The sequence below is a fragment of the Neofelis nebulosa genome, chromosome 6 (genome assembly GCF_028018385.1).
Source record: "Neofelis nebulosa isolate mNeoNeb1 chromosome 6, mNeoNeb1.pri, whole genome shotgun sequence".
Taxonomy (NCBI): Eukaryota; Metazoa; Chordata; class Mammalia; order Carnivora; family Felidae; genus Neofelis; species Neofelis nebulosa.
Window position 1 is genome coordinate 73,622,433 of NC_080787.1, and position 14,663 is coordinate 73,637,095.

Genomic DNA, 14,663 nt, shown 5'->3' on the forward strand with positions numbered 1-14,663 from the left:
TTAATATTTTTTACCACTAGAAAAAATATTTAGAGACTTTAGCTTTCTTAAGCCCAGCTCAAGGATAGAAAAATAAATATAAGAATTGTTTTAATTCTGAAAATACTCTGCAAAAACATCTGGTGATTTTTTTCTACCAGGAAGGTATTTTCCCTTTGGAATGTCTCCTATTATATAAAATGGGATTAAGAAGTAGTCATGGGACTCTCAAAGCTTCCTTTCAAGGCTCCTTAATTCTAAAAGACCTGGATAGAAAGACAGACTGATAGCATTTTATCAGATACACACAGCCATTTTGATCCTGTACTGGGGTCATTCAGTCTTTTGGCAGGATTTCAGGCAAAACACTTGAGTATTTTCCTAGTGGACGAGCTCCACCTGTGTTGGGTATTTTCCAACACTGATGTGACTCAGTCCAGTTTAATGCTGAGAGTACAAAAATTACATCAAAATATAGTAGACAGTCGTCTTAATAGCATTTATTTTAGTTTTCATTCAGTTTAGGCACTAATTCAGAAAATGCCTGAGCACATGATTAAGCAAAACAGGCAGCTGCCAGTGTGATGAAATTTGGGAACTCCAGGAAAGACCTCCCTGACAGACATGCCCTTTTAGTCGTGTTGAGAGGAAAGGCCGCTAAGGCATGTTAGGTAAGTGCATGCTGTCCCTACAGAGAGGAGTTCGTTTCAAAATAATATTCTATAACTGTCAATATCTTAAAGGAATGTATCAAATGATTTAGTATAGGCATTTAGGATGTAGGTAGAACCCAAGACAGATAAATCCTGGTGAGGGTAAGAGCAAAGTCCAAAACAACATGACAGTGGGGATCCCAGTCCACCTGTAAGTAAAGTTGAACATGCCCAAAGTAAGAGTCCCAAAACCAATGGAAAGGTACCAAGACACTCTCACTGCTTTACACTCTTGCCCTCAAATTTCCTGGGATGCTATGGCCTTTATCAGAAGGGAAAATTCATGTGTGTGTGAGTGTGTGCACATACGTGTGCGTGCACATGCATGCACATACATACACATAATGGATTGTTATTCAGCTATCGAAAAATAATGAAATCTTGCCATTTGTGCCATGTATGTACCTTGAGGGCAGTATGGTAGGTGACATAAGCCAGACAGAATAAAGGTAAATAGCATATAATGCAGTTATATGTGGGATATTTAAAAACAAAACAAAATTGAACCAAAACCAAAACCAAGCTCATGGATATACAGAACAGAGTGGTAGTTGCCTGAGGTAGGGGTTGGGAGGTGGCTGAAATGGGTGAATGGAATGAAAAGGTACAAATTTCCAGTTACAAAATGAATCTAAGTCATAGAATATAGTGTACAGCATGGTGACTACAGTTAATAATACTGTATTGCATATTTGAAAGTAGCTAGGAGAGTGGATCTTGAAAGTTCTCATCACAAGGGAAAAAATTTAACTATGTATAGTGACAGATGTTAACTAGATTTACCATTTTGCAATGTATATAAATACCAAATCATTACCTTATGCCTGAAACATGTTATGTCAATTGCACCTTAATAAAAGAAAGTATCAGATATCTGTATATATTTAATTGTTTAAGCCCCCCCCCCTTGTTGAAGAATACATTCCTCTGAACTCTAAGAGAATGTCTCTTTTATGTATTATTAGAGTGGGTAGATTTGGGGAATGTTTCCAACACATGTCTTAATAAGCAAATGATAAAGCCAGTTGATATCTTAAAACTGATTCCTGTCTTCCCTCATGTTATGCTTTCTATTGTGCTTTTAGGCCTCACTTTGACTCATCCCACTTTCAACCATCTAGAGTCAAGTAATAACTTCTACAAGACACATCCACATTTTTCCTCATGACCATGTATCCAATTCCACACAGTCTAATCCTATTCCTCCTTGATTTGTGTAGAATGAGATCATGTCTAGTCTCTTACAGATCATAACTGTTCTAGGACTGAGTTATACATTGAAATGTGTTCTTAAACCCTATCCATAAGCATCTTTGCGTTATCATCGGCAAGGGTGGCATGCATCAGAAGTCTTTATCACAACACTGAATTCAACACACAAGACATTGTCAAATATTCTCAGATTCATCTGAGTAATGAATTATAGGAGTAATACAGACAAGGGGTTTAGAGCTTTGTAAGCCATTAAGAGAAATCATTCACCAAAATCATAAAGTTTTTGAAAAATAAGGAATGTCCTCCCTTGTTCTCTCTCTCTCCATCCAAGTTAAAGGACAGGAAGACAGTTTTAAATATATCAAGTATTTACTTTTTGTCTGAAAGTTTAATATCTTAATTTGGCTTTGTCTGAGCTGAGCTACAACCAATATGTTTTTTAAAGGAGTTTGTTGTTTCTTTGTAGGTGCAAGCCAGTTATGTGACACACTACGAAAATATCTTCTCCCTGTTCTGGGTTCTGGAGCAACTTCTTCAAAAGGAAACCCAAGAAGGCAACACTTCAGGTATAGGGCCTGAAGACCAAGAAATCCAGAAATTTCTTCAAAAGCATGATGAAACTATTTTCCAACTTTCTGATGCATTTCCTTTATTTACCTTTTATTTATGGAGACTAGGCATTCTCTTGAACTCAGTTGAAACTGTTGAAAATAACTCACCTCCTTAGCAATTTACTAAATGTCAGAAGCATACTGAAGTATGAAGATCTTCTGCTTAAAATATTTTCAATAATGTTTTTTAAATGAACATTTTAAATGGATCTCTAAACATAATCATTAATTCAATAGTTTTAAATTGTGTATAAAAGATTATGAGTCCTATTTCTATACTAAAATCAGCCAGTTTCAGTTGAGAATGCCCTTATTTCCATGTAACTGTATTTTACAATATATTACTCAATATAGTCTCCTCTATTATTCTCTATAGTGGACATTAATTGCCTATCTCATAAGTGATATTTACATTTTAAAAGATTTATATGTAATAGATACTAAAAGGGAACAGATCTTAAAAGTTTTGCTGCTTTATCAACACAGTCTTTAAGTGGTTATAAGTGAAATTTTTAAACATTTTTTACATAGTGTAACTTACATCATTGTCTATCATCTTAGGGGGAGTCATGTAGAAGAAGAGTCTTTTACATTTATAAACCTAATGACCCTCAGTATCATAAAATCAACACACCTCTCAAGTCATCTGAAAGTACTAACTCATTGCTTAAAATGTTGTTTTCATTTTGTTTACTGTATATAATATTCTTGTTATTATTAAAATGTAGTTAAACCATGTATTTTTGTCATTAATATTTTACAAATTTTTACAAATCTAACATCTGTCCAGAAATATACTTTATACTTACTGAAAGTATATTTATACTTATTAAAAGTTTTAGTTGAATTTTCCAGTTACATCAACTTTATTTCAATTATTAAAATCATAACCAACTAGCTTAACAAGTACACATTATGTACTTTCCTATGGTGCAATTTAGGGCACAACAAATACAAATTTGCTTTCTTAATTATGTGTGATACTGCTTCATAAGTTAATTACCATTCTTAAATGCCACTGGTCTTTAAAAAAAACAATGTACAGAAAAGTATATCATCATCTACCATAGTTATTTTTGGAATTATTTCTGGCTTTGTAGAAAACTGTTTTTTTATACTGAAACTCAACATATGTACCATTCACCTATTTTTATGAAACAAACTACTACAAAATCTCAGTGGCATACAACAATAAATATTTATTTCTCAGGTGTCTGTGGGTCAGTCATTTGGGGATCGGCTCATCTGAACTGGGCTCTGTTGGAAAGCTCTTCTTGCGTTGCAGACCCCACTGGGCTAGGTTATTTATTATAAATTGGACTTTGGTCTCTTCCATTTGTTCCTACTCTGGGGCCCAGCTTAAGAGGGAGGCAGCTACTCAGGGCAGCAACTCAGGTCTTCTGTGGCAATGACAGATTGGTGAAAGGAAAAGGGCTAGGTTGAGAAAGTTACACTAATCTGTCTACATTCATAAGCCAAAGTACACCAAATGGTCAAGCACAGAGAACCCTGTGCCCAGAGTGGGAGAACTTGCAAAGCTACATGGCAAAGGGCATGGATATAGGAGAGGATGGAGAATTGGGGCAAATTGTTCTCCACACATACAAGTTGAGCACAAGAAGTGTAATCCATATCTTGAATTAGGAGGATTTTTTTCTAATATTTGATTCCTGGGATTTGAATAGTTGATGACACTACACAAAATCCACTACCCATGACATCTCCCCATCCTTACTCTTAATGATTAGACAAAGTTTGGTAATTACATAAGCAACAGCAGTGGCCCTTTTCCACTGCAGTCAGCTAACACAATGTTCCTAAGAAGCCTTTTGTAACTAGAACAGATTTCTTAATTCCAGTAGTCTTCAAAGCTTCATTGTCTGAAAATTAGTCTAGAAAATGTATTTATTTTAGAGGAACAGACAAGATGTTGAGATCATCATTTAATGTGCAGAATGGAGATACATTTTACTTCCATTTGGTATTAATTTTATGTAAACAATTAACTTTAATCAGTTATATGATACCTAATCATTATCCTGGGTTTCAATTTCCAACAGTGTTAACTGTCCAATATTGAGGTCTAAAAATGTTGGTGAAAAGAAGACAAAATGAGACATCTGTATCTCTGTTTCAGTAAGATGGTGTAAGAGAGAATGAATGAATAATTTAAACTAGAATTAAAATTATTTAAGAACACTGTAGCAATTAAGATTTGATTAAATCTAACTTTACAATTAAAATTTGGGGGATAAGAATAATGGAGACAGTAGAAATTAGGCAGTGCTGAAATTGATTTTAGCATAGGATAGGAAATAAAGAGAACCACATAATCCTAAAAATGGAAGAAATGATAACAATGATAATAAGTGCCAACATTCATATAGTATAACACTCATGTAGAGAGTACAGTAGGTGCCAGCCAGCACTTAGCTAAGCATTTTGCCTGTATTTGTTCATTTAATTCTCCCAACAACCCATGTGATAACCTTATTATCTCCATTTTAGAGATGAGGAACTCAGCAAAGGAATGTTCAGCAACTTGCCCAAGTTTACACCACCAGGTGTGGAAGACTAAGGTTTCACCCCCAGGAATTCTATCTTCCCAGTCCACACTCCTGATTAATCTACTACACTTCCTTCTCATTACAAATTGTGCCAGCACTTCGTGAAAGTTTCATAAATACCACTTCTTGGCAATTGTCATCAAAGCCTTATATGCCTTTAACTACAAATCTTACACCATGACAGTGATGAGCTTATTTTGGATTCTTCAGCCTCCGCAGAGCAGTTGTTCTATCTACCATCATCTTGGAGCAACAGCTTATTTATTCTGTTCTAAATTCTTATTCTTTTTATAGTAGCATTTACGATAGTAAAGACTCTTTAGGTAAGTTACAGATAATCTTCAAACAATTATGTTCTAAAAAATACAAAGCTCTCTTTAAAGATGGGCTAAGTGAACTGTCAGGCTACAGTGCTCCACCTGGTGGGGAGAGGAAACAAATCTGATTGTTTTATCCTTGGATCTATAAATAGATATTGGTGGTGTGTAATGCAATTCTTTCACAAACTTGTACTTTTCCATTATATTTGTTGGCATCCTACAGATAAGGGTAGTTATCCTAGAGAGACAAGGAAACAAGCCATTTACATTTCCAGAATTTTATATAAATGTGTAGATTTTTAAGAAATATTGATGGTTCTAGCTCATGATAACTTGGTTTCATTTATTCATCAAATATTATGCACCAACTTTGTGTACAAACAGGTTATCTGCACATATGAAAAATAAACATACTAAGTTTTAGCTTCTAGCAAATTTATAAAGCAGAGCTTTCTTTTAGTGGTCACTATAATGATGCAACAGCATCAATAGCTTGTATTTTCTGAAGGAGATAATCAGAGTGAAAATATTTATCTGCTTTTGAAAACAAAAGATTTTTATTATCGAAAGCCAATTCATTCTTTTTAAATTATTTATAGAATTGGACAGCACTAAATTTATCTGGTCAATGAATAGGCTGCTCTTTTAAGAACTGCCTCAGTATTATGGAGTATGGTTCCATACATATAGGAAATGATGTTGGCCTCTTTTTTTATTTTCTGTTTAATATGAAAGTCCTTTAGTTTTAAGAATCTATTACTAATAGGAAACAAAGCTTGTATAAAGATAATATAAGTCTAACATTCAAGACACTGAAGTAATTTTATAATTCATATATATATATATATATATATATATATATTGCAATATTTTCTTTGGATATTTTAATATAATTTTTGTTTTAGTTGCTTATAGGTTGGTGAACTTTGCTGTATTTCAGTCAGTAGTTCCAAATGTTCCATAGCCAATCCACGGGGGCATCAAGATTTATAGATAACATTAACCTCATTTGTCTCTGATCTATATGTAAAGCAGTGGTTCTCAAATATCATCCCTAGGCCAGAATTATTAGCAACACTTTCAAACATGTTAGAAACACAAATCCTTGGGTCCCGCTCCAGATCTACTACAGAATCAGAAAGGCTAGGGTGGAGCCAGAAATCTGTGTTTTATCAAGTCCTTTAGGTGATTCTGATACCCACTAATGGTAGAGAACCATTGCTATAATCATGGATTTTACTGAACAGGAAGGCTTAATACATAAAAAATCATTCACAAAATAGAAATCCAATCATCCCAAGTTATTTAACTGAAAAATTTTTAGCATTCCCTCTATGTATGTGCCTTAAATTCCAAAGTAGGATTTGAGGAAACTTAGTTATTCCTAATTCACTTAAAATGAGTAACAAATTGGGGCGCCTGGGTGGCGCAGTCGGTTAAGCGTCCGACTTCAGCCAGGTCACGATCTCGCGGTCCGTGAGTTCGAGCCCCGCGTCAGGCTCTGGGCTGATGGCTCGGAGCCTGGAGCCTGTTTCCGATTCTGTGTCTCCCTCTCTCTCTCTGCCCCTCCCCCGTTCATGCTCTGTCTCTCTCTGTCCCCCAAAAAAATTAAAAAAAACGTTGAAAAAAAAATTAAAAAAAAAAATGAGTAACAAATTTACAAACATATCAGTCAACCTGAATAGCACTTTAAACAGTTACCATCTTTACATTTATTTCTTAGTTACTTCACTAAAATTACTCCCTATTGGTGGCATTTAAAAAAATTATAATTCAACTTTATGAGATACAAATTAACTATAGCTTTCTGTATTAGTCTTTGGTATAAAATGCAGAGAGATGTAGATGTGATGGTACTTCACTCTTAAGTGGGCACCCCCAAATATCAGAATATTCATCTTATTCCCAGAGATGTTTTTATAGATAAGGTAAATATAGCCTAGTTATGAATATATTATTCTATATCACAGCCATAGAGATGAAATTCTACCTTCTTTAAATCCTTCTGGAATATGATGAGATATAAATAAATAGTTAATAAATGATTGCTTATTCTCAACTCTTGTGTTTATTTCCACCACACTGCATCCTTACCACATTACTGTGAGCTCCAAGTTGCCTGAGGACAGAACCCTTGACATAATGAAGGAACAGAGAGCTATCACTGCTTTAACTTTAACAACTTAACCATTAAGACATTTTCATGAATGATTAATGATTTCAGGAGCATTAGAGAGGCCAGACATTCAACCATCAGGGAAAAGGATGTATTTGTTATTTTGCTCTCACATACACACTGAAATTCAACATTTGTTTTGTAAAAAAGAGATCTAAAAATCTTTTCAAAGGAATTCTAAAGTTTGGAGGGGGAAAAAAGTTTCCTTTCTTCTATTTTACCTTGTGTCCTTTAAGGGGTCCCACCACAAGGAGTGGCTACACCTTTGGTATCTTTTTGCCCTGACTTGCATCAAGGATGTGAAGAGGCCCTCAGAACTGACCTGTCATGACCTTCCTTTCTAGAACTCCAGTCAGGACATTCCTCTGAACAGAGGGACCTCAGGCCTTTAAAATGTGTGGCTTACTCCCTTCCACAGTGGCCCATGACCAGGAAGTAGGGTTTACCGGATATGACCACGCACCTTATCTTGCAACTTAATATAGTCTAGGAAAGAGCACATCAGAGACTAGACTGAGAGAATATGGTTAGTCCAATTATTAAAAAAACAAACAAAAACAAAAAAACAGCTGGAAATAACTCTATAGAAATGTGAGGATGACTCCAATTCCAAATAAATATACTGATATTATTCCTATGTAAAAATTTAATAATAATTTCTGAAGTTAGTATGATCTTGGCTCATGAGGTACTTTGCTTTTAAACAGATTCTCTTCCACACATATCATATAAGCCATGTGCCTTTGTACTGTCACTTGATTAAGGCTGGTAGTAATACCCAGCATAATAAACCCTTGGCATGTGCTAGGCACTCCACAAAGTTCTTTAAATTTATTGTTTTGCTTAATCCTTCTAGCAATCTTTGATTTAAGTATATTATTATCCCCAGTTAGATGAGGAAGCAAGCACAGAGCATGTAAGCAATTTGCCCATAGTCACAGGACTGGAAACAGAAATCAGAGCCATGATTAAAATAGCAACAAGCCACTGAGTCAACAGTCTTCACTCTCAGCACTCAACTATCCACAGCTGCCACACTCTAACTGTGCAAAAATAGAAATTGAGTGCAGAGAATAGTTACCCTGGAAGTAAAACTCCAGTTTTCATTCTTTTTAGAGTTCTTCTTAGGGGCACCTGGATGACTCAGTAGGGTGTCTGGCTCTTGATTTTTGGCTCAGGTCATGCATGATCTCATGGTTCATGAGTTCAAGCCCCACATCGGGCTCTGCACTGACATCATGGAACCTACTTGGGATTCTCTGTTTCTCTGCCCCTCCCCTTCTCTCTCTCTCTCTCTCTCTCTCTCTCATAAATAAATAAATAAACATTAAAAAAAGTTCTTAGACATATGCTTCATGCACTTATGAGAATTATAGTAGTAGGAAATTTACACTCTATTAAGTAAAATCAGATGATTGAAAGCATCTTGTCATGTTTGGAAACACAAAAGAAGTGTGTAAGAGGTTTCCAATTGGTCGCATTTGAAACAGATATAAATTCAACTCTAGTATCTGATTGTTTTGTAAGCCAGTATAACACTTTCTAAGGAAACGCAAGTTAAATCTTCCAAAATGCAAGGATCAAGATCAGACAACCATGTATGGATTAGAGTTAATTCCTAAGTCTTAGACATGGAAACAAATAATACACATGAAGCATAACTTCTGTATACTGGCTGCAAAATCATACTTTTTTGTTGTGACTATAAAGAAAAATATCCCTATTTCATGATTAGAATTGATCAGTATAATCCTGTTGACAATATTTGACATTTCTAAAGCATCTTATGAAGTAGAAAGAAAATGTCTTCATAACTCTTTACATCACAGGGGAAAACATATTAATAAGTAATGAATTAAAAACATCTCAGTGATATGTTCTCAAAGAAAGTTTAGGCGGTTCTTGTTTAGTCATTTTCCTTCAGTCTGGGGAAAAGAGATGTGAGGACTGTTCCTTGCACTCTGTCTTGTCAATCAGCACTACATCCAGTTCCATTTGAGAGGCTTTCTGTTTTTACCATACAGAAATACACAGAAATAACAATGAAGCCCAGAAGAGAATACATTGTAGAAGGCAGAGATGAAAAGGCAGGTTGTGGCTTGTGGGGTAATGGAAGAACAGAGAACAGAGGGCCATCATGGCCAAGCCATACTGTGACCTGACAAGTAATTCAACACCCTCGCTTCCTCATTATAATATAGAACATTTGTTTTTCAGTTTTAAAGTATAGAGAACAAAGAGTATCTGTATTTCTGCTCGGGAAATGTGTTTCTTCAGAATGTATGCATTGATGATTAGATCAACAACGTTAAATGCAACTACCCATTATTACTGAATGTTATTGCCAAGCACAGGGGATTTTGTCTCTTTGCTGAAGGTCCTTCAGTGATAAACTTTTTTACACAGTTTACAAGGTCCAGTAATTGAGAGTTAAAAGATGAGGTTATCACTATATCCCTGTTATATAAATAAAACCTCCATTTCTTCATTGTTAATTTTAAAAAGATTAATCTCACCACAGTATTATTTATGTGAATGAAATAAAAATATCAAACACTTTATGAACTGCAAAGTAAAAAAAAAATAATAGTTTTTACTCTTGTCAGTGCACCAATATTGCACTGCATGTTAACTAAAATATAAAGAAAGAAAGAAAGAAAGAAAGAAAGAAAGAAAGAAAGAAAGAAAGAAAGAAAGAAAGAAAGAAAACTAAGAAAATGAGCACTTAGATAGTGTCTTTTATGAACCAACCACTCCTCTCAGTGCTTTACATGTTACTTTTTCATTCAATCTTCATAGCTAACTCCAAAATAGGCAATACTATCATTTCTTTAGTCTCATTTTACAAAGGAGGAAAGAGGCACAGAAAGGTTAAGTGACTGGTATGGAGTCATACAAACAGGAACAGAGATAGTGTTAAACATTTATTTATTCCTATTTCCTGCTGTTCCAAGACTTTTACATTAATTATAAGTGAACTTATAGTTGAGTCATACAGAAATTCAACCCCTGCCTGAATCTCTTCCTACTCAACTTAAATTTAAGGGTGCCTATGATGATTATGATAATCAATAAATGTTAGCCATAAGTCTGTGTGCTAGAAACTATGTAACATGCTTTATTAGATAATTTAATTTGCTGTCCTGCCGTAGATAAATCAGTCCTTTGAGCTCTTGATTCAGAGAGACATAGTGGTATATTTAGGAGACATCTTTCTACCAACCAGAGAGCTCAGGAATGGATTTCACCTGACTGAACCCTCAGCAAACAAATTCTTTGCACATTGTTCACATGCCGGACTTTTTGCCCTGGCTCCTGATTGTCATTCTCATTCCCCATTGAATCTGGATCTTCATCCGGAATGCTACCAGGGCAGTGGACAATAGTTCTCCTTTTGGAAATAACATCTTAATTTCCTTTTGTGTCCTGTGTCCCTACCCCATTGTGCAGAGTCTTTTTTAATACTAAAAAATCAAGATGCCTTTATTCCTAGCTGAAAGGTGTTCACATGACACCAGTTAAGTCATTTGGAAATTCCCTCTCGAAAGTCTGAATCCTGTGCAGAATCACTGAAACTAACTGTAGTTTATTCATTATGGCAGCAACACACTAGTGGTACTGCTGAGCAATTTTTGCTGCCAGCCTCCCAGACTACCTGCTTTCTACCTTTTTCTAAACCTGACCCTTCAGCTTTGCAGTTCAATGTGTGAGCTAACAGATTTTCTTTAATGGCATTGCTTTTCTGTCTCTGTTAATCAGAGATGACTTCTATAGCTTAGAACTGCTGATCCCTAACTAATATGCCCATAAAACTGTGGTCCTGTTACCCTTGTTTGTTCCTATGAATGCTCCCCATAACATGGCTGGACCATTCTTCCCGCAGTTTTCTCTTACAGTTCTAGCATCTAACGACATTCTGGCTAGCGGATACCTGCATCAATCACAAGAGTTCCTGTGAACTATCACTTTGTTAGTCACCTTGCACTAAAGACCACTGCTCCTTGAAGCAGAAGCTACCCAGGCACACATCATTTTCCAATCTAATCTGCCTGGATTGAGTTTAAATTCTGCATGACTCTTGGACCTTGTGATTCCAAATGGTGACAACTTCATTGGCAGTCCACTTCCCCCAACTGTGGACAGACATCAGTTGTGCTGCCTTTTACCCATGAATCTAGCAATTTATGAACACAGAAGACCTTATTACAGAAATGCACCATTACCTTCACTGGGCCATTATTCATACTTTCTGGTTTGTGTATTTTAAAATATCAAAAAAATTTTAACTTAAAAGAATCTTGATAATATCTAGTTATTGCCCTCATTTTATAGATGACAAAATACATGCCAGAAAAATTAAGCAGTGACCCCAAGTCACACATAGTTGATTGGCTAACCTAGAACCACTTTTTTAAAATAATTAATGTAGGTGGGTTTGATGTCTGGCCACTACACTTTGAACACTTTGGAAGAGCCCTTCAAAACACTGACCCTGATGTGTAGCAGAGTTAAATAATGTTTCTGGCACATAGTAAGTGATCAATAATTACTGACTACATTGCTGTATTAATCCATGAATAGCTATTGATTTCTTCATTCCCTCTCACACATGCGAGTTAGAAGCCTAGGAGAATATTCTGCAACGACGGTCAGTGTCCCAAATTGTGAATGATGTACACTCAAGTAGGTTAATGAATATGTCTAAAGCACTCACTACCACTTTCAGTCCAGGCAACTGCCCTTCACTTCACAGAAGTGATGACCTAAAGCAGATCTGCAATCTAGGTATGTAGGCAGATGTATTCTCTTATGCAGCTATCTTATGTTCAAATGCTGTTACCCAGGTAGAAAATGAGCTGAAATTCAGAAAGTTTTCCTTAGGGGAAAAAAAGAATATTACCAATTGCAAGTAGTTATAAGCCAAACAACAGTACATACTATAATAGATTAATCTTGGATTGAGAGGACTTTTGTCCTAATGAAAAACCTTATCTCCACCTATAACATAATTTTTATGCAAAATAAATTCACTTTCTACTTAACCTAATAAGTGAGATTTTGTGTCCCAACATATTTCTATTATATAGACTGTTATTAAGAACTTCAAACATTTCCGCCCTTGACAACCAATCACTTATTACAGTTTTTAACTAGGTTACTAGTTAAATATATATTTAAAATATATAGTATATATATATATATATATATATATATATATATATATATATATATAGTTTTTAACCTAGTTTTTAACTAGGTTACTAGTTAAATATATATTTAAAATATATAGTATATATATATACTAAAGAACACTTCTGCATCAAGGGTTGGACAGCTATCAGTGATAAAAGTATCATGTATATCTTTTTCTAAAAGAAAATACTGTTAAAGAATGGCCTTAAAGGAAGTTATATATATATATATATATCATATATATGATATATATATATATATATAATGGTGATACATAGTGAAAAGAAGGATGTAGAACTTACATGTTGGGCTCATGTAATTTTCATTTACTACTGAATACATGAGTGAACAAAATGGTGGGATTTCATTTATTATTTCCTATGAGGTAATTTTGGTGGTAAGGAAAAGGGACCAGGAAGCCAATGCAGACTAATACTGATTCCTACATAATTTTACACATTTGAAAGTACATTATGGCTCTTACTAGCTCAAGAGAATGAAAAGTGGTTACCAAAATAGGGAAAACCATCACTATATGAAAATCAGGAGTATGAAAAAGGGTTTAGTTTACTTTTGCTTCACTTTCTACAATCACTGTTTACTGTGGCTGCTTCAACCTTTTAATCATTCAAAGAACAGATAAGCCCTTTTTTGCTCATGGATACTTTTGCTGACAGTACAAAGGAAAATTTATAGCAAATGTTAATGTGCATTAAAAGGGATTATATGCAAAAATATTTTATCTATATTTTCTCCTCAAAATGGGGCAAGGAAAGCATAGTAGTAAATGTGATCAATTATGGCAGAATGATGGCAGAATTTATTAATAGTCCGAAGGACTATCATCAATTCAAGCTGCTACTTAAGAGGTAATATGGAAAATCCATTAGAATGTCAAAAAGCATATATTGTAGAGGCAATGTTTACAAGGGTATACTTCTGAATAGGCAATTACATAACAAGAACTAGATTTGATCCCTGCTGCTAGAAGATTCAACATAATTTGAATTTCAACAACTTCAATTTGAAAATAAAATTACTGGCATCCTAGCAATTGTGAAAGTGATTAAATGGGTAGAAATAATATAAAAGCATTTAGTTTATAACATTTTAGAAAACACTGAAAATCTAAAATGCTAAAATAAATGTTAATAAGGAAAGAAGAAGGATAGTTATGAACACAGAAGTCATTTTCCCTGAAAGTTGTTCTTTATAATGGAGTAAGCATTTTAAATATTTCTAGATATAATTGATCTTTATTCATCTCCTTATAGTATCATTTACCTGCCAAAAGTTGGGTTATAACTGTGTCAATGTACCACTTGATTTACAATTAAGATAATTTATTTCTCGGTGACTACAAAGAAATAAAGAGCATCATGACAAAATGAGATTCTCAAAGTACAAGAGGGCCCATTTATAAGCATTTTTTTCTATATTCATCTACAATTGAACTCTTTCAAGCTAAATATAGATCACATTATTTTCAAAACACCATTGAAGAAGAAACCATCTTTCAATTCCTTTGTTTTAGTTTGGTAGTTTTAAATCATAAAAACTAAAACCTGACAAATATTCATAATAAATATAAACAACTATAAGTATTCTATGATATATTAATAATATTCCTAAGTATATACCCAAAACAAACCACTGTATTTGCTGCAAGAGGGAACACTTATTAATTCAAGAATGTTCATATTATCACTGCTTGTAATAAATAACAAAAACCCAAATGCTCCTAAATCAGAAAGTGGGTAAACAGTGTTATATTCACTTAATGAAATATTATCCAGCAGTTAAAATAAAAGAAATATAATAATATGTACTAATACATATGAAAGAAAGTTAACTGATTCATCAATCAATGGTAATGATTCTATATAACA

General features: G+C 34.4%; 1 protein-coding gene across 1 annotated transcript in view; it reads left to right on the plus strand.

Annotated features, from left to right (window-relative positions):
- Positions 1-3,731, plus strand: part of MEI4 (meiotic double-stranded break formation protein 4) — a 212,859-nt gene extending 209,128 nt beyond the window's left edge. The window contains exon 5 of the mRNA XM_058734521.1: positions 2,374-3,731. Within this exon, the coding sequence (XP_058590504.1) occupies positions 2,374-2,634 (261 nt within the window). The 3' untranslated portion in view covers positions 2,635-3,731. The remainder of the gene's footprint in view (positions 1-2,373) is intronic.
- Positions 3,732-14,663: the final 10,932 nt, after the last annotated feature.